This window comes from Pundamilia nyererei, unplaced genomic scaffold (assembly GCF_000239375.1).
Source record: "Pundamilia nyererei isolate P.nyererei 1_Seehausen unplaced genomic scaffold, PunNye1.0 scaffold00045, whole genome shotgun sequence".
NCBI classification, from domain to species: Eukaryota; Metazoa; Chordata; class Actinopteri; order Cichliformes; family Cichlidae; genus Pundamilia; species Pundamilia nyererei.
In genome coordinates, this window is record NW_005187446.1 from 1,539,741 (window position 1) to 1,557,320 (window position 17,580).

General features: G+C 41.0%; 2 protein-coding genes across 5 annotated transcripts in view; both read right to left on the reverse strand.

Annotated features, from left to right (window-relative positions):
• clcn1b (chloride channel, voltage-sensitive 1b) overlaps nt 1–6,850 on the reverse strand; it is a 31,932-nt gene extending 25,082 nt beyond the window's left edge. The window contains exon 1 of the mRNA XM_005731936.1: nt 6,338–6,850. Within this exon, the coding sequence (XP_005731993.1) occupies nt 6,338–6,388 (51 nt within the window). The 5' untranslated portion in view covers nt 6,389–6,850. The remainder of the gene's footprint in view (nt 1–6,337) is intronic.
• A 983-nt stretch (nt 6,851–7,833) lies between these two features.
• On the reverse strand, nt 7,834–17,370 carry casp2 (caspase 2, apoptosis-related cysteine peptidase). 4 transcript variants are annotated; one of them, XM_005731937.1, is made up of 13 exons: nt 17,033–17,370; nt 16,428–16,592; nt 14,529–14,699; nt 14,359–14,433; nt 13,994–14,176; nt 13,708–13,777; nt 13,180–13,271; nt 12,745–12,927; nt 12,062–12,190; nt 11,856–11,946; nt 10,089–10,277; nt 9,602–9,711; nt 7,834–9,497 (listed from the first exon to the last, which is right to left on the reverse strand). In XM_005731937.1, the coding sequence occupies exons 2-13, from the start codon at nt 16,575–16,577 to the stop codon at nt 9,363–9,365; spliced, it is 1,578 nt and encodes a 525-aa protein (XP_005731994.1). In that variant the 5' UTR covers nt 16,578–16,592; nt 17,033–17,370; the 3' UTR covers nt 7,834–9,362. The 4 variants fall into 4 exon arrangements, with proteins under 4 accessions (XP_005731994.1, XP_013766010.1, XP_013766011.1 ...); XM_013910556.1 differs by having other exon boundaries at nt 10,077–10,277; XM_013910557.1 differs by lacking the exon at nt 13,994–14,176 and having other exon boundaries at nt 10,077–10,277; nt 17,033–17,369.
• Between the last annotated feature and the right edge of the window lie 210 nt (nt 17,371–17,580).

Below are 17,580 nucleotides of genomic sequence, written 5' to 3' on the forward strand. Positions count from 1 at the left end.
CACACACACTTCCACGAGTGTCTCCATATGCATACACTAATTAGCCAGCACAATAACAATTCCATGCCTCATCCAAACACTGTTCAAGCTGTCATTTTCTAATTAAGGCAAATCGAGGCAGCCAAAAAACAAAAAAACAAACTGTGTCTTACATGCGAGACCACACTTCATGTTACCACCAAGAAATTCAGAAAAATCAAACCAATGAGGCCATTAAATCCTATCTAAACCTGGTTCATGTTCAATAAATAAAGGCACAACATGAAATTTAAAGTCGGCGAAAAGAAAACGGAAGCTAGAATTCAATTACTTTTGCATACATGCATTTCATCTTGCAAAAGCAGTTCACTATTTAGGGAGGAAATAGTAAGCCTTACCAGAAACTGATCGATATTCAGACCTGTCTGAAAAGTATTGATGCGCTCCCTCATCTTCTCAGCTCTTCCTCCTGCTCACTGTCTTGCATGTGTCCAACACTCAGTAATGCCTTCTCTGAATATCTGTCTTACAACTGTCCTTCCTTGTCTTTGCCAGTGTGAGGGACACCGTACCTGCTACCTGCTTCCATACAGTGAAAGAGTGGAGTGACTCTTAGGTGAGTGTGCGCGCACACACACACTAAAAAGGGAAAGCAGCAGAGGTTAATACAGACACTTGAAGCTTGACAATAAATTGTCAGCAGCTCTTAATTCAGCAGGGTAGATTCCCAGTCATGCAGCCAATCTGGCAGATTCCAGCAGCAAGATCATAAATGATACCCAGCAGGCAGGATGCAAGCTCAAGGCATGAAAATAATACCTGCTGACTGAGAGAGGACCATAAATATATTAACATTGTGTATGGATAATGCTGCACTGCTCTTCAAGTGCCTTCAGCATGAATGGCATGCTTCACTAAAGCCTGGCTGAGCCCCGGTACAATGTGCCATATCATGTTTTTATTCCTCTGTTTCTGTACACAGAAGCCTTTTTTGGTGCCATTAATTAATGCTTAAGTTACATAAAAACATGATGTGAGACTTTACACACAGTAAACCTTACTGTAAAAGCACAAATTAGCTTCCTTTAATTATAAAATACAGCCTATAAAACAGTTTAATCTTCTATAAAATGTTCATTACAAACTCAAAGCGATTTCTTTGGTTTAAGTTGATGACCTCAGCTTCTGTTTTCCCAACTGTGGTACTTAAAATGGGTCAGTCTGGTGTTCTGCTCTGACCCAGCAATTCTCACGTGGTTTATGTGCCATTTGGGGAAGAGGCAGTCTGATTTGGGAATTTTGAGTTTGACGTGGCGATTTTATGGATTTATAAACTCTATAATTGTTATTCTGGATTAGTTTGTGTTTATGTGTTTACTCCAGCAATGCACTTCACAGATTAGTTAATAGCTTACTGTGAAGACACCTCTTGACTTTGTTGCATATGTGCTGCTGTGATGCATGTTCTGCCACATGTGCTGTAGAAGGTGCTGATAGTATCGTAAACAATGCCTTTGGAAACACACTATCTAAATTACCCCAAGTTATGGTTTTCTTTTCTCTTCTGTTTGGAGAAGCATACGCGTTTTTGTACACATACTGCACAGATATGAACTGTGATGCCAGTATAGCCGCGATAAGCCGTGGATATCAGTCGGCTTCTATTTTGGGGAGCTGATGATTTATGATCCCAGCAGGAAGCAGTTTGTAATGTTCTTGAGATCTGGCAAAAACAAGAAACGTCAGTTAGTTTGGAGGGCTGTCGGGTTGTATTTAACTTGAACTGTGGTAGTATAGGATCCCCTATCATCACCAGCAACTACAGTTAGCCCTGCACTTTTATTAGTAGTTATTATTTTACCTGTTTGCAAGAAATATTTCACTTCATGTGTACTAGAAGACAGAATCCAACCACTCTTCTTTGCACAAGCATGTCCCAAAAAAAGACAGATGAAAGCAGATTTTTAATAGAGAACTAATGCACATCAGTCTGAAAAAATATTAAGACACTGTGAGTGTAATGGATGGCCTTCTTTTTCCTGATGTAAATATTTCAGGTATCACTCAGTACTTTGGGTATTTTATTCCTTATTAGAGAGGAAATTAGTGGAAAGAAGAGACGTGGTGGACTGACACTTTGACATAGTCTGACTGTGGCTTAAATCCTTAATCCCGCCCCCTTTGATATCAGTTTGATTCATTGTTTAACATTTATTATTTGTTTACATTTGTTCTCTTCTGGGCAGTCTAACAAATCTACATTTGTGATTTTTAAAGGGGACCTGTAATGAGAGTTTTTTGCAGATGTTCATATATGGCTGAAGTTTCCTGTTGTCAGATCAACATATGTCCAAGCAATCACTGTGAACCAAAGGGTCAGAGTTCAAAATATTCAAAAAGCTTGGTTTCAAGGGTTATTTTCTACTCTTGGCTATGAAGTAGAGTGGATTTCCATAAAATCCCTTAAACGGAGGAGTAAAAGGGGCTAAAACAGCTTATTTCAGACAATAGTTGAACACTGGAGCGACATCAAAGTCCGGTATGAGTTAATCAAGGCTTATTGTGACTGAATTATGCAAAGCTACCCTGAATCTGAAATTAAAAATACAAAGTTGGAAAAAAGTACAATGGGTTTCTTTTAAAACTGATATATTAATAGGAATGTATTCATTTATTAGACAGAAAGCGTTTAAGTACCAAATTCCCACGAGTCCATTTTATGGAAGTTTGTTTTTGGGTTTATCTGAAAAGCTCAAGTTATGCATCTTGAAATTCAGAGTAATTAACTCAAAGGTGTAGTAAAATTTCAACATTAAAAAAAAGAAATTTAAACAATCCAGTGGTGGCAACAAGCTTTCATATTTTCAGTCACCAGCAGTATTAAATGTTCTATTTCTTGTGATTTTGGCTCCACTCTCCATAAGCAACACAATGTTTTATGATTTTCCACTTTCACACACCCATAAAGGTACCGTTACAGATCAGAAATCTGCGTTTATGAATTTCAGAGACACAAAAAGTTACTTTTTTGTCTATTTTTCCAAGCGGTCTCTCTTGCATCTGGACTCTTTGGAGACCTTTCACCTTTCTGCCTCACTCTTCACCCTCAAACTTTCCCGTTCACCAACCCTTGTCCACGTCCATCCAACCCCCCCACCCCTGAGGTGAAACCTTACTCGTCGATAAATTTAGCAGCAGTGTGATCCAACGTTCACTGACACACTTCTCCCCAGTTCTCCCTCTGCCTCTCTCTCTGACGCTGTTTGCCTCTCTTTCGGGCCATCTCTCCCAGGAGGCTTGTTGAACAGACAGATGGAAGGCTTTAACCTTTACACAAAACAATAACAAGCTATTGACACTATTTAGCAATGTGACATTTCACCTTTATGCTATGGAAGTAACATCCAACTGTTTAATTATTACATTAGAACTACCCCTGTAATTGAAAAAATGTGTCCGCATTATCGTATGAAATTTAATGGCTTAACCTGTTAGCAGTCGGACGTACCGCCCACGGTACATTGGATGGTTTAGGGGACTAATTGGACTGCTAAGGGGTTAATCGTCTACATTGCAGTCATTCCAGCCCACAGGACATTTGGCAGGTGAACGTTATCCCTTTTAGTAGCCTGTAACATTTGAGACTTATGGGATCTATTTCACTGCTGTTGACATTCTCACAGATTGAGACTCGTCTCCTCACACAACCTCGCTTTTAACCTCATCCATCACATCAACTGTTACACACAACCAGATGTAAAAAGCAGGCACAAATATACACTGTGTTTTTTTGTTTTGTGTGTGTGTGTGTGTGTGTGTGTGTGTGTGTGTGTGTGTGTGTGTGTGTGTGTACATCTTCACAAGCAGCGATTTGCTCTCGTCACTGTGGAAACGTCTGTCAGTGTGACAAGAGTCTACAGAGGGAGCTTCCTCTTTGGGAAAGTGAAGAGTCACCAACAGTTGTGTGATTTTAAATTAATAAACACTACTCTGCAAGGCCAGTGAGCATTAATCTTTGTGGGTGGATAATTTAAAGATCCATCACTTAAATGTCATTAAATATCACAGAAAACCAGATAAACAAAAAAAGAAACTAAATTAATTCAAATCTTTTATTAGCTTTTGTCTAAAGTTGAACTTTTCTAATTATTATATTGGTATTTTTAAACTTCTCCATATTCTCTACCCTCATTGGACTGACAGTGCAAGTCTTTTGGTGTTGCCTGGGCTAAACTGTTGACTACACCTGATGAGGTGTGGATAAAGACATGCCCGAGGCCAAATTGAAGGGTGGACAGCATTTCTTTCCAGACATCCTCATGATCTCTTCACTGCCTTTTTAAAAAAGATTTTTTTAGCTGAGATTATTAAGCGATTTAACAGAAAACTCATAGGTTAGTGGTTTCCACATTCACAGAAGGGTCCCTGGTTCAGTCCCAAATCCTTTTGGTTTAAGGAAATGCATTTGGCGTAAAAATCTGCCAAATTAAAAATTTGGTGCTAACTGTATTGGCGAATCATTGTGAATAAGGAAGCAGCTTAAAATTGCTTTTATTCCTAAAAGCTCTGGTCAGTCAGCACACTTTTGTGCCAGGAACCTCCAGAAACCACTGCCAACCAGTTGGGGAAAACACATTTTTCCAGGGCAACCAGTGTTTGGTCCATAGCTCGAGAGTAATCTGCGCGTGAGGTCACATGAGAAACATCAACAGATATTCTTCCTAGAATTAAAGCAGAAAACTTTTGCTTGTTATGAAAATCAGTCGACTGGTGCCACTAAAATCTTTCGTCACCTAGTTTGTGTAATTTGTGAAGAACCAAATCATGTAAGTGAATGGAAACTAAACATTAACCTTCTGAGGGCAAAGTTACTTTTTTTTGTAATACGGCTTCATTCATCACACAATCCTCTAAAGCAAAAACTGACCCTCGAGTGCTGTTTGAACATCATTGAAAGGCTTGTTGTGAATTAAGTTGAAATAACAGTTATATGTGATCTAAAAGCAAATCTCAGGCGTAACATCAACACTTACTGCAAGCACTAAAAACAGACAGTCATCTTCAGTTTAAGGCACCGGTGTGAATCTGTGAACCAGCCAAACTAACCACAGGAGAGTTCTCCTGATCAATAAACAAATTATATCAGGACCATCTATTAACAGCTCTGCACATAAAATCCTCTGATCCTTCAAGGCTCTAATTTCCTCTCACGCAGACACAGCTTTCACACTGAGAGATGTGTGACTTCACAGAGACATTAAGCTTGTAAACAGCGTGATTTAATTAATTGTCTTATTTATATCTGACTTGTGCAGCACCAAGGGACTGAAGGAGGACCAGGGATTCGGGATTTGCTCTGGACAATCGTCCATCTTCTCAAAGGCGAAGAGGAAGACGAGCAGAAGGACAGACTGACACACTGCTGTTGCTCCTCCGCACTTGATCAGTTACATGAATATACACAGCCCAGCTGCTCCAGCCTCAATTGCTCATTGTCTTGTCTCAAACTCACAATCAGCTCTGCAGAAAAGAGCATGCTGAAGCTGTTAGTAATCTATGACCACAGCAGAGAAGAGAATAAAAATGCTAAAAAAAAAAAAGAGTCAATAGTGGCTAAATGTCACCAGACATCTCGAGATGCTCCTGGGAGGAATGACTATCATTCTGGATAAGCATTTAAACAGATGAACTGGAGGATAAAGTGACATGACTTCATCTCACCACGTACATCTAACCTGTCTGCTCGGGTTTCCTGTATATAGGTATTTATATCCACCGCCACATGTAAACAGCAATGACTTTACAAGGCATCAGAAAGAAGATGCACATGAGTCGCAAAAGAAATGTAAACGATCGAGGGTTTTTTCCATTTTCCCAGGGATGACTTTCCATTTATCGCCTTCACTCAGCTGGTTGAGGCGTGGGCGGTGAGAAATTGTACAGACTGTTCGTGTCTATCCGAGCTGCAGAAATAAAGTTGACATGAAGTTGCATAAATCTTGTTCGAGAAGAAAAGACAGAGTTGGGGTGGGTGGGGGGAGGATGAGAGCGGAGATGAAGATTATTGATTTAGTAGGAGAGCACGAGGAGGACTTTGTATGATGGAGCAGAGAAGCATGATGGGTAGAAAAAGTAGGCGTAGGAGAGAAGTAATGAAAGCTAGACCAAAAAAAATCATTAAGAATGAAGAACGGTTAAAAAAAAGGGTTTGAAGAGAGGAAGTGACAGGTGAATTGATGGAAAGATGAGAGAGAAGCAGGTGTGATGGCAGAACAAGAGAAACAAGGGAAGACCTTTGGAAGTTAAAGATAGGACAGCATACAGGCAGGCAAGTAAAGGAAGTTTGGGAAAGACCTACCAGGGTCTGTTGGTATCTCAGAGCCTTCCTTTGCGATGCATCTGCAGCCATTGACACGCTGTCACTGATCCAAAAATAATCTCGCTGGACACCCCAGCATTTCTAATGGCGTGGGCAACAGCAATGCCACACACACATACACAAACACACACACACGCTGCCTTATTGTATACCCACTTCACACCAGGTCAAAAACACCACAAAAACATCTAAAGTTTCTCAGTCTCAAACACACTCATTGCATAGAGATAGTCCGTAAGCACAGGTGAGGTCCATCCCGAAAGCGCCTCTCTCCAGATGACCCACAGTCTAAGAGCCATCCAGCTCCACCGCAACACCGACAGACACATAGACAGAAATCAGAAAGGCAGACAAAGCAGAGCAAAGCCATCTGATGAGGCAGTGAAGGACACACTGCTTTCCTTTATTAGAACTGCAGACACCTAATAACACACACACACAACTTGTTGCCCTAAGCAGCACCCTCCCTGCCAGACGGCCATTAGGTGTGTGTGTTTGGATGGCCTGTTCTTGTTTGGACAGGAGTGTTGAGAGGGGTGGTAGTTGGAAGGGTCCCCCCCCCCGCCCCAACATAGGGCTGCCCCTGCAACGTGAGCAGGAAGGTGCACATGACACCCCTATGACAGCCTGCACCTATTCAGCCAATGCCGCAAGGCAATCCCCGTAACACTCACATGCTATGGCAGCCCTCTCTTAGAAGGAGGGGGAAAGAAAAAAAAAATCACCCCTAGACACACCCCCAATAGCAAGAGCTCAGCTCATACTGATCAGCTCTGCACAGGATCCAGGTACCAAGAGGATAAGCGAGGAGGTGAATTTGTGCTTTACATCGGGCCTTTGGTGTGCTCAGCCAACATCCCATTCAAGCAACTTTAAATTAAACATCTCTAGTTCACTGGCGGGTTTCTCCTCTGGTTCCTCCTCCTAACCCGTTGACACCGGCAGCTATTATGACAACCACAAAGGCACAGGCAGATCCCCCCCTAACCCAGCCCTGCTTTGTGGCCCACACGCTAATGCATAACAGCCTGATCTCACAGCTATACCGGAGGCCAGGGAGAAATGTGTTACACAGACCACCGGCGTGTGCGTGTATGTCAAACGAGAATGATTGTGGACAGCTGGCCCGGGGGGCTCTATCTGATACACTAAGAACATTATCAGTGGGTGGCGGGCAGTGTGAGAGATGCGTACGTTGTCCCGGTCGCAGCACGACCTGAGCACAGCGGAATAGTGGGGAGCCAGTTATACTATACCTGAGAACGGAGGGGGACAGGCTGAACGCCGGGAACAACACACACAAACACAGCAACAAGGAGGATCAAATGGAGCGGAGCATGCACAGGAGCGGCAACAGTGTACATTTGAGCAGAGGGCCTTGACTTTACGGATGCAACGTGATCTAAACCTGTGCATAAAAGCTGTCGTTGCAGAAAATGCAATTACAAACACAGCTTTAAGAACAAACACAGACATTTTTTATTGTTTAAAACCCACAGCCTTTTATTATACTCAACATTTGGCAGTAATTAATATTGAAGTCTCTCCTGCCCCCTCCCCACCCTACATCACATCACCCCACAAAGCACTTCAGCAGAGTTTGGCAGCAAAACGTCTCATTCTACAGGAAAACTATCCTCCTATAACAGTCCAATCTTTTCCTCTCTTAAGTTATGTTTCTTAATTATTAAAACTAAAACCTAAGTGGAGTGAGCACGCTTCAGACCAGGGTAAACTCTGCTAAGACCGCCTCATACACAGGATCTTTAAAATCATCCCTTTACTGATAGTTAACAATCAATACTGTTTCAACCACTGTGCCCCTCACTGCAACACTGCTGTAACTAAAACATACTTTGCCTGGTCAGTTTTCTTTTCTTTCTGGGAACCATAAATTCTGGAGCAGCTTTCAGAAATACTTTGTTTGGAGGCGTGCCAGAGACTTATAATATGCTATGAAAGCAGCACCATGGTCATAAACTTATCCAACACATCATCCTCAGCTGGCACAGGCTTTTTTTAAAATGGAAGACACTTTTTTATGTGTTGTGCATCGATTATAGTAAAATACAATGGCGAGACTGACTAAATATGCAGCTCCTATGCAGGAACAAACACTACAAGTAAAATGTGTAAAGGTCAGAGTTCATACTGTCTGTAAGTGACCCTACATGTAGCACCAGACTGCACTCCACCACCCTGACAGAGAAATTTACTAAATATCAGTAAATGTCAATTTAAAGTGAGAAGATAAACTTCATACTGAAGCTGCCCTGTAGGTGTTGTTCTTTTCGTAAGGCAAACTATGTGAGGAAAAAAAAAGTCATATATTCTAATTTAATAGTTCAAAAACTCTATTGTTTAATTTTAAACATAGCTGTCTGTAACCATGGCTGCCATGACAATAAAGCTCTTCTTCAACTGAAGGAGATGTTAATATTGATGAAATCAAGATGCTGAAATGCATTTTGCTGCGCTGCCCCCTGTCTGTCACTACGTTAATAACAAGAAATGTTCATAACATTTAACATACATTATGTACAAATATAAGAATGGGCCTTACAATCCTTATAAAAAGAATTCCATACAAAATAAAGCCACAAAAATAGATCTGTGTACAAAATACATTTTAAAAAGAGGCTTGTGAAAGCTCAAAGTAGCTGTGCAGTTTGACTGCAAAGGATTAACATCTAAACCCTCTAACTGGCATAGACACAGACACACAAATATATACATGAGCACATTGTATGCCAATAGGTTGCCCATTTCCATGTACATGTAGATTAACAGAAGCTCGCTCCTTTTTTCTTTCCAGGATTTGTGTATATGTGTGTGTGCTTGTGAATGTCTAGTGGTTTGAATGGACAAATTAAAACCACTAGACATTTGGATGTCAAGTTGTAACAGGGGGGAATGTGTGAGTGTGTGGTGTGCAATAAACAGCTGTGATGCCCTTACTCCAGGCTTCAATACAAGGAATGATCTGTGTGTGTTAATGTGCATATTAATACTGGGGCTGGTGTTTGGGGAAAAAGTAGAGGTCTTTGCACAATGAGCTGGTGAACTCTGACATTTCTTTGCAGCGGTGGTGGGCAGTACCTGGGGCGTAGCCCTCCCTCTCCTTAATACGACTGTTCACCTGGGAGAAAAAGAAAAAAAAAAGACATGTTGGTTTCAAAAATGTATTATATATCAAAATAGCAGTTTGTAATCTGCAACTGCAGTCTGAAAAAGCATGTTTACCTGCACCAATATGTCCGCAAGGTGGGTGTCTCTGGCGTGGAGGCGGAGTGCTGAGTTGAGTTCCTGGATAAACCAGGATCCTCTCTTAGTGTTTCGCATGGCTGCTGTGCCTTGAGGAGGAAAAGATCAAACAGCAGAAGTGTAATACATCAAGATGAGACACAGAAAGACAGAGCGAAGGTGTTGTCTGGTAGAGCTTTACATAATAAAGCTTTACATAATAAGAATCAATTTCAGATCCACTTTTGATTCGCTTGTGCACAAAAAAAACCCTCTCAAGCAGAAATTTTAATTGCACTGCACAAAAAGCAGAAATAATGATTAGGGCCAAAGATAATTTAAAAAAGAAGAATTACAAAACCATTACTGCTGATCCCGATGGCCTCATTAGTTTTCCTCTTACACCAGTGTTTCAGTTAATGAATAAAATATCATATATAAACCCACCCCAGAATAACAAATTAGATAAACTTACAAATTCTCTGACCTTTGAGAGACGCAAAGCCACAGATCATGTCCGACCGCTGGGGAAGTTTAATCCTGGGTCTTCCTGTGTCCCCCCTCTGTCTGGAGTCTGCATCCCCCTGTCCCTCCCTGCCAGCATCCCGCTGTTCACAGCTTGGTGAGCACGTCCTCTTTGGCCCATCTATCTGCTCCACGCCACAGTCCATCTCCTCTGGAAGACAAGTAAGTTTCAATTAGGCCCAAAAAGATCTAGCAGCAATATTATTGCAATAACTGGGTTGGATTACTGCAGTTTTTAGTCATTTGTCTCAAATATTCTTTAATAATGAATGCAACTGTCCACCAAAGGGGCAAAGCATTTTATTGACACTATAGGCCAGTGAAAACAAACCAAAGCAGAAGAGATTAAAACTGAAAGATTAAAAAATGCATGTGTGATTCAATGCTGCACTGTAACACCACCTGAGCAGACATAGATGGAGCAATGAAGCTGTGCCTGCTCAGTTAGCATGCTTCTCAAGCTGTTGCCCCAGTCTTAAAAAAGCTAAACAGCTTGAACTCAATGGGTTTCCTGCAGCTCTTTGATAAACTCAAGTATTATTCCAAATGAATTCTGGAAAAAGTCTGAAAGCGAAGCTATCACTGGCATTTAGCATGAGCCCTGGTTGAAATGTTTTTCTAAACTTCTGAACGGCAGAAAACGAAGAAATCTTGCACTGAAATTTACATAGCACTTTTCTAGTCCCCCTGACTGCCCCCAAAGCACTCTACACCACAAGCCACATTCACACAGCACTACGCCGCAGGCACTTTGAAGCCTTTAGCTATCCATCCATCCATTTCTTTAACCGTTTAAAGGACTCAGGGTCACAGGGGAGCTAAATCCTATCCCGGCTAACATTGAGTGAGGAGTGGCATACACCCTGGACAGGTCTCCAGGCTATCACAGAGACATTCACACCGGCGGCCAACTGGGAATCACAAATTCTACTAACGTGCATGCCCTAGACTGGTGGAGGATCCTGGGTTACTTGGAGGGAAAACCATGCAGGCACACAGAGAACATGTATATTCCACAAAACAAGGACCCTCTTGCGGTGACCTCACAGTGTTAACCACTGTGTTGCAAACAACACTTACTTATTTTTCTTACTTATTAAGAAAAACTGGCAGTATACCAATGTATCCATGAACACTCTAAATAAGCAATATCTGAATTTCACTGAAGCTATTTCCAGAGCTGCTAAGCACATCTAATAGCCTTTCAGCAGCACACCTGTGTTGGGCTCTGTGTGCAGCGAGGGAGTGTGGGAAGTAATTAGGTTTGCTCCTGAGGGGTCTAAGGATCTGTCATAAGCATCACTGGGTGTGCAGTCAGGCCATAACCTCCGTCACAGAGACAGAACAACTGACTTGGAGCTTGTTAAGCCACAGATTCATTTTATTTTTATTGTGCTGAATTTGTTTGAAGTTTCATCAAAATATTATAAAGAAGATGAAAACTGACACAAAACTGAGATTTTGGCACAATCCACAGCTGGAACTGTAGAGTAAATGGGCGATCCTGAAACTGCCACCCACTGTGATTCTCTCAGTGGGCATGACAATGACAGCAGACAACATCTGGCCATGTGAAGGGGAAGATTGGTACCACTATTTCATAATGCTGCACGGCTCTGAGAGATTTTACCCAGGTAGTTTCTCAGAACTGTGGACAGTGCAGTCCCCAGAACATGTTTACCGTATAATTCTTTTTTATTGCTGTGCTGCACAATCTCATTCATCTTACCTCCTCTGCAGGCCTGGATGAAAAACATCTTTGGTTTGTTTTGTAGAAGTGGACAGTGTGCATTGTCAAAGGCCTCAAACACCCAGTCCAACTGAAATTGACCAAGTTAAACACAATTAGCATTAAATGTCAGAAAAAAGCAGTTGAATCTTTGTTATTGAATGACATACCATACATCTACACAGTAAAGTGTCAGACAAACTGACCTGGAGGAGTTTGCCATCTGTACCGTACACTGCCCCTTCCACTCCGTGGGAGAGCAGACACACCACACAGCTGTCCACTGTCTGGTGCTCTGGCCGTCTGGAAAAGTTCTCAATGCAGGTCCTCATACCCTACACAAGAATACGAACAAGAACAAGCATCAGCATATGTGGTCAAAGTCAGCGTTAACACAAACGCAACAATCTTTCAGTCCAAATTTCATAGAAGCTGTATTCAAACATTTTCATTCTCACTAATGGAAACACTCAACTTAGGGTCTGACTTAAAGTGTGCAGGATGACACCCCCTCACTAGCAATGGATTCATTAGACCATGATGTGCAGTAAACAATCAGGTTCAAGGCAGGATATGTGCATCTGGACTTAAATTAATTAAACGTGAAGTGTGTTTACTTTGTGACAAATCTCCCACCTTCCTCAGACAGCAGTGAAAGTGGGCTAACCAGAACAAATCCTACATTAAAAAAACCTGTCTACACCATATCCCCAGTCTTTCTTAACTTAAACATTTCAACAAGTGACTTTCTCCAAACTGTGTCAGGTGAAGAGGTTGCTGAGGATCTAACATCTTCTTTTGTTTGGCCCAAACGTCCTTTCTTTAGGTTTATCAATAAATAAGATAAAAGTGTCACATTTCCAACATCCTGCAAAATCCATCATTTTACCTGAGCAGTGAGGTCTCTGTGCACAGCAACAATGTAATCCAGCTCTGTAAAAACCTTCCTGAGGACCTCATCATCCACCTCGCCACCTTTTCTAGGGTCAAGGTCAGGGGCAGCACAAGGGTCAAAGGTCACATTACTGATCACCAAGCCAAAACCACGAGGCGATGAACTCAACCTGTAAGACTGAATAAGAATGGAATGACCTATATAAGAAAATTCATACACAATAAGGTTTTTTGTTTTAATCTGTTTAAAACAAAAAACCTTAACAAAGTGACAAAACCCAAAGATTAAATTTGCAATTTTTATGCTTGTTACATAAACATAGCTAAATGCTGAAGACATGCATTTTTAGGCGGTCGCAGTAAATCCAAACAAAACTGAGCACCTTTGCATGGGCTCAACTGACCCGCTGATGGGAAAACAAAATCGTACCTGCTGGCAGCGGGAGAGGTAAAAGTCAGGTGTGCAGGGTAGGACCGGACTGTTGATGGGACTGTCAGCATCCAGACTAAACTCCATGGATTCTGCAGCACATACACACACAAACAATCACAAACTAATACAAACTGAACTATTCTTAGTCCTCATCACTGAATGGAGTTGTCTAACAGCAGAGTATCATGTTGTCAATGAGTCATTCTTGGGGTGTGGTGCCTGCAGGTAGAGACAGTAGGTACCTGCTAGAAAAACAACATTTCTACACTTTTCTCTATGATGTGTGTTTATAACAGTTCAAATAATCAACAGAATAACAGGAGACTAAAGGCCTAAAGTGGTCAGTGGCTACAGAATGGTTTTTTTTGTGACATATATATTAAATTGTCTTAACAATGAACAACACATAAAGCCTTTTGTTGAGAAACAACTTCATGTCTCCAGGGAAACAAGACTGACAACAACATTACACACACTGAAACCCATTTTGAAATGAACGCATAGACGCTCTGCAGCACCGCTCACCATGTGTCCTTGCTCTCTTGGCTGCAATTTCCTCCTGAGTTGGAAGTGGAAGAGAAGAGTCCGTAGACCTCTGAAATTTAAAATGATACACAAATTATTAAAGACAGACCGTACAAAAAAGATAATGAAGGATTTTGTTCTATACAGTGGAAGCAGCTGTTGTTTTTGTGGGAATATGACATCTGCAGTCCTAGATTAAATATTTGGGAAACTCCTGCCTGCCTTTCTACTTCAGGTGGGCCATCTGGATATATATAATGAGATGGATGCATTTTGTGATTCTCACATCTGTCTGCATATCTGCTCCTCGTTTCTTTGTCCTCAGTCTCTGTTTGTTCCTGTCCTCAGCCCTGACTGTGGGTAAGTCTCTGACTGATGACTCTGAGCCAGGCCAGCTATCTGATGCCTGGACTGGGAATGATGAGGTGCTGCTCACCTCATACATTTCCTCTCTGTCTTCTGAAGATGCCTGCCAAACATCATGTTACTGAAGCTTACAATTCCCAAAATATTACTCTATATAATCTTAGCATTTATAATTAAAGAAAAATCTATTAAAGAGGCATGAAAGGCGTTCAATGATGCAATGATGTCTTCTACTTCAAAAATGCCAAGAGTGACATTGCCTTCGATAATCATAGGCAAGCTCACCTCTCTCTTCTTTTTTGTTCTTTCCATAACCAGCTGCCCTGCCTTCTCCTGTGGCTCCTCCTCAGGCTGAAAACTCTGTGAGCAGAAAGCAGTCTAAGAACTGCACTAAATCTGCTGTTTATACTGCTGCTGTGCGACATGTGTATGGTTGATGTCAAGTACACACTCACATCTGTGTGTGTCTCTCTGCCATCTTTCTCTGGTGATTTTATGAGCAGGTCGTAGAGGTGTGTCTGTTCAGTATATTGAAGAGCTGAGCAGAAACTGCTGAAGGCTCTGGGTCCACGTTTTGGTAAGAGTAGAAGCAAACGCCAGCTGCGTTTCTGAGACGTTTGCTCTGCCTGGAGTAGAAGAGATCACATCGGAAACATAAAATTTACTAACAATGAATTAATTAAAAAATACATTTGGTTTTACTTTTTTTTCACCTTCTCAACATTATAACATTTGATTGTGAATTCATCCAGACACCTTAAACTTTAGATGTTTAAAGGTGGTCCTCAGACAGGACAGTCGGAAGTAAAGATTTCAACCTTGAGGGATTAAATCAAAACTTTCACAAATGCCTTTTCCACCAAATATAAGCCTGTTCTATGTTGATGCCTTTTGAGAAACAGCCGACAATTTGAAAGGTTACTATGCTGTAATTATTAGAAGTTGCAGTAAAATCATGGCAGACACAAACTATTTATTATGGCATCTCCTCTGACATTAGCCTGGCAATTTGTGGTGCTGTGCCAGTGCCAGCTTTCTGGCATTAGTTCTAGATTGGTGGAAAAGGGATATTAATGTCTCTTAAGGACGTTGCCCTGTGGTTCCCAGCTGGTTTTCTCTGGTAAACCTCTAAAATAGTAAGATCCCTAAGTCTTTGGATAGTGAGACACTAGACTCTCCAGTCTAGACTTTCAGTTTAAATGCATAAGGTTTAGCAAAAGCATTTTGTTAATAATTTAGGAAAGCAGACATTTCTTGCATTGTTACACATCTTTCACATGCTTGAAGTATTTAGAACAGGTGTGGCATGTTCCCTAATTATTTCAATTACCAAATCAAAATAATAAAAAGCATGTAGAGATTTTAAGTGCTGACTTTGCAGTTAGTCTATATATGCATCCAATGATAAATAAATATGAAGGGTTTTATTAGGCTGTAAAAACATTACATAGCTATTAAAAAAGCTTGCAGAATGACAGAATTAAAATGTGTTCAATTTTCATAATTATATTTTCCATTTCTGTGACTCCGCTCAGGTCTGAATGAAGTAAATTTTGTCATCTGATGGAGAGCGTGAGTGGCCACGTGGACAGCCACGTGCCCGCCTGCATTTTGTGACTATGCAGAATCATCTGAGGAGAATTTACATTACAGTGAACCAACTATGTAAATACCTGAGGTGACGGACTTTAAAGGAGAATAAGAGTATACATTTAGATTATACTTAACTAGAAAACCCAAAACTTCTCTGGGACAGATAAACCTAATTAAAGTGTACCTAAATCACAGCACAGAAGATGAAGGCCTCATTCAAAGCACAACTACTCATCACTGAATAGGCAGTGTTGATAATTTGCTGTGATAATAGATGTAGAAGGATCCATCAATCACATCATGACTGCTTTATTTCTAATCAAAAGCGTTAGCATGCTGAAAGAAAAATATTATACTATACTATAAACTATATCACTGTCGAACTTTATGGATTTGACTGTGAGAGATCTTTTTAATTGTAGAATTAATCATCTACTTTATTAACTACCTATCTAACTCATGTTTTCTCTGCCACTGGAGCCTATACTAGCTGCCAGAGTGCAGAAATGGTGGTAGTTCCTGTAAAACTGCAGGAAACATTTCTGTAGTCACCTTTTACTTAACAGCTATTTCATGGGAGGATTAGAGGTTCTGACTCCCACATACATTTAAACCACAAGCTAAAAACTGACCATAACCTTCAGCAAAGTTGCTGACAGCCAAGTTAACTTCAATTTAAGCAAACTGAAGGTAACTCAAAGTCACATAACTGTTAAGAATCAGCTGTCTCACTGTTAATATAGTAGTTATTATCCACATACCATAATGCTCTCTGCCATGCTCTCCGTGAGGATGTCGTCTGCCTGCAGTGACTGAATGAGCAGCTCATCCACCACCAGCTGTCTGCACAGGATAGCTGAGTTTCTTCGGAGAGCCTGCCTGTCCCGCTCCATCATGCCACACTCCAACATTTTTCCCCTCAAAAACTGTATCCAGAGCAGGTAACAAGATACACGAACATTGTGAACAATACAAGCATATGGACGTTTTTGTCCAACACTGGGAACAGTCACTTTATTAGCTTGGCTCCTCAGTTACACCCTTATAACAAAATACAACACAAGCGATAACGTTACCATGAGGCACTCTTTGAGCCAGCAATAATAAACCAGTAACAACAGAAGCTGAACAATACAATGGTAAACTCAGTAAAGTATCTACCAAATAATAAGATAAAGAGGAAAAATAATGGAAGTATAATATTAGCAATGTAAGTTTACTATGCTGAGTTACAATAAAAGAGAAGTTACGCTAATCTAAATGGTGTTGGGTGATGGTGATAAACGCTAGCTAACTAGCTAGCTAACTTCGACTTTCTCTGCACTGAAGTGGGTTTAATATGACTCCCCGCATCCCCACTACTTACCTCTCTTCTGTTCCTGCAACAGACTATCAACACACCCTAAAAATGAGCAAAATGTCTCCGTAAGTCCCTTTACTAAACGCAAACTAACAACATCCCGTCTACAAGCCACAGACGAACTTCCGCGGGGTAAACAGACCATCAGACTCTTCGAGTTGGATTCTGACCAATGAAAGCGGTGTACAGTTTGAGTGACGTTTCAGTGAACCAATCGTTTCTTCTTTTCTTCTTAATGGCATCTTAACCGTACAGTAAACTGCTGTGTGAACAACAGAAATAAGGGTATTTTGAATTTGAATCTCATTTCAGTTAATAAGCAACCAATTGATAAGAAGGCAGGCACAAAGGCCTCTCGAATAGAGAGCTATTTAAAAAGGAGGAGTGTAAAGACACTTAAAGGTCACATATTTGCAGCAGGGTTGCTGCACACTCTCTATATGCTCATTTAAAGCTGAGGAGCACGAGCCAAAGAATTTCATTGTGGATAAATGTGGCTACACTGTTTATCTGTACATGACAATAAAACTTGAAACTTGGGTTTAAAATTTGAG

Coding starts and splice junctions, on each gene's coding strand:
- casp2 (XM_013910556.1), bottom strand. CDS start 16,577: ATGTTGGAGTGTGGCATGATGGAGCGGGACAGGCAGGCTCTCCGAAGA. Junction 14,700..16,427: donor GCATGGCAGAGAGCATTATG/GTATGTGGATAA, acceptor CTTCTACTCCAG/GCAGAGCAAACGTCTCAGAA. Junction 12,928..13,179: donor ACCTCTCCCGCTGCCAGCAG/GTACGATTTTGT, acceptor ATTCTTATTCAG/TCTTACAGGTTGAGTTCATC.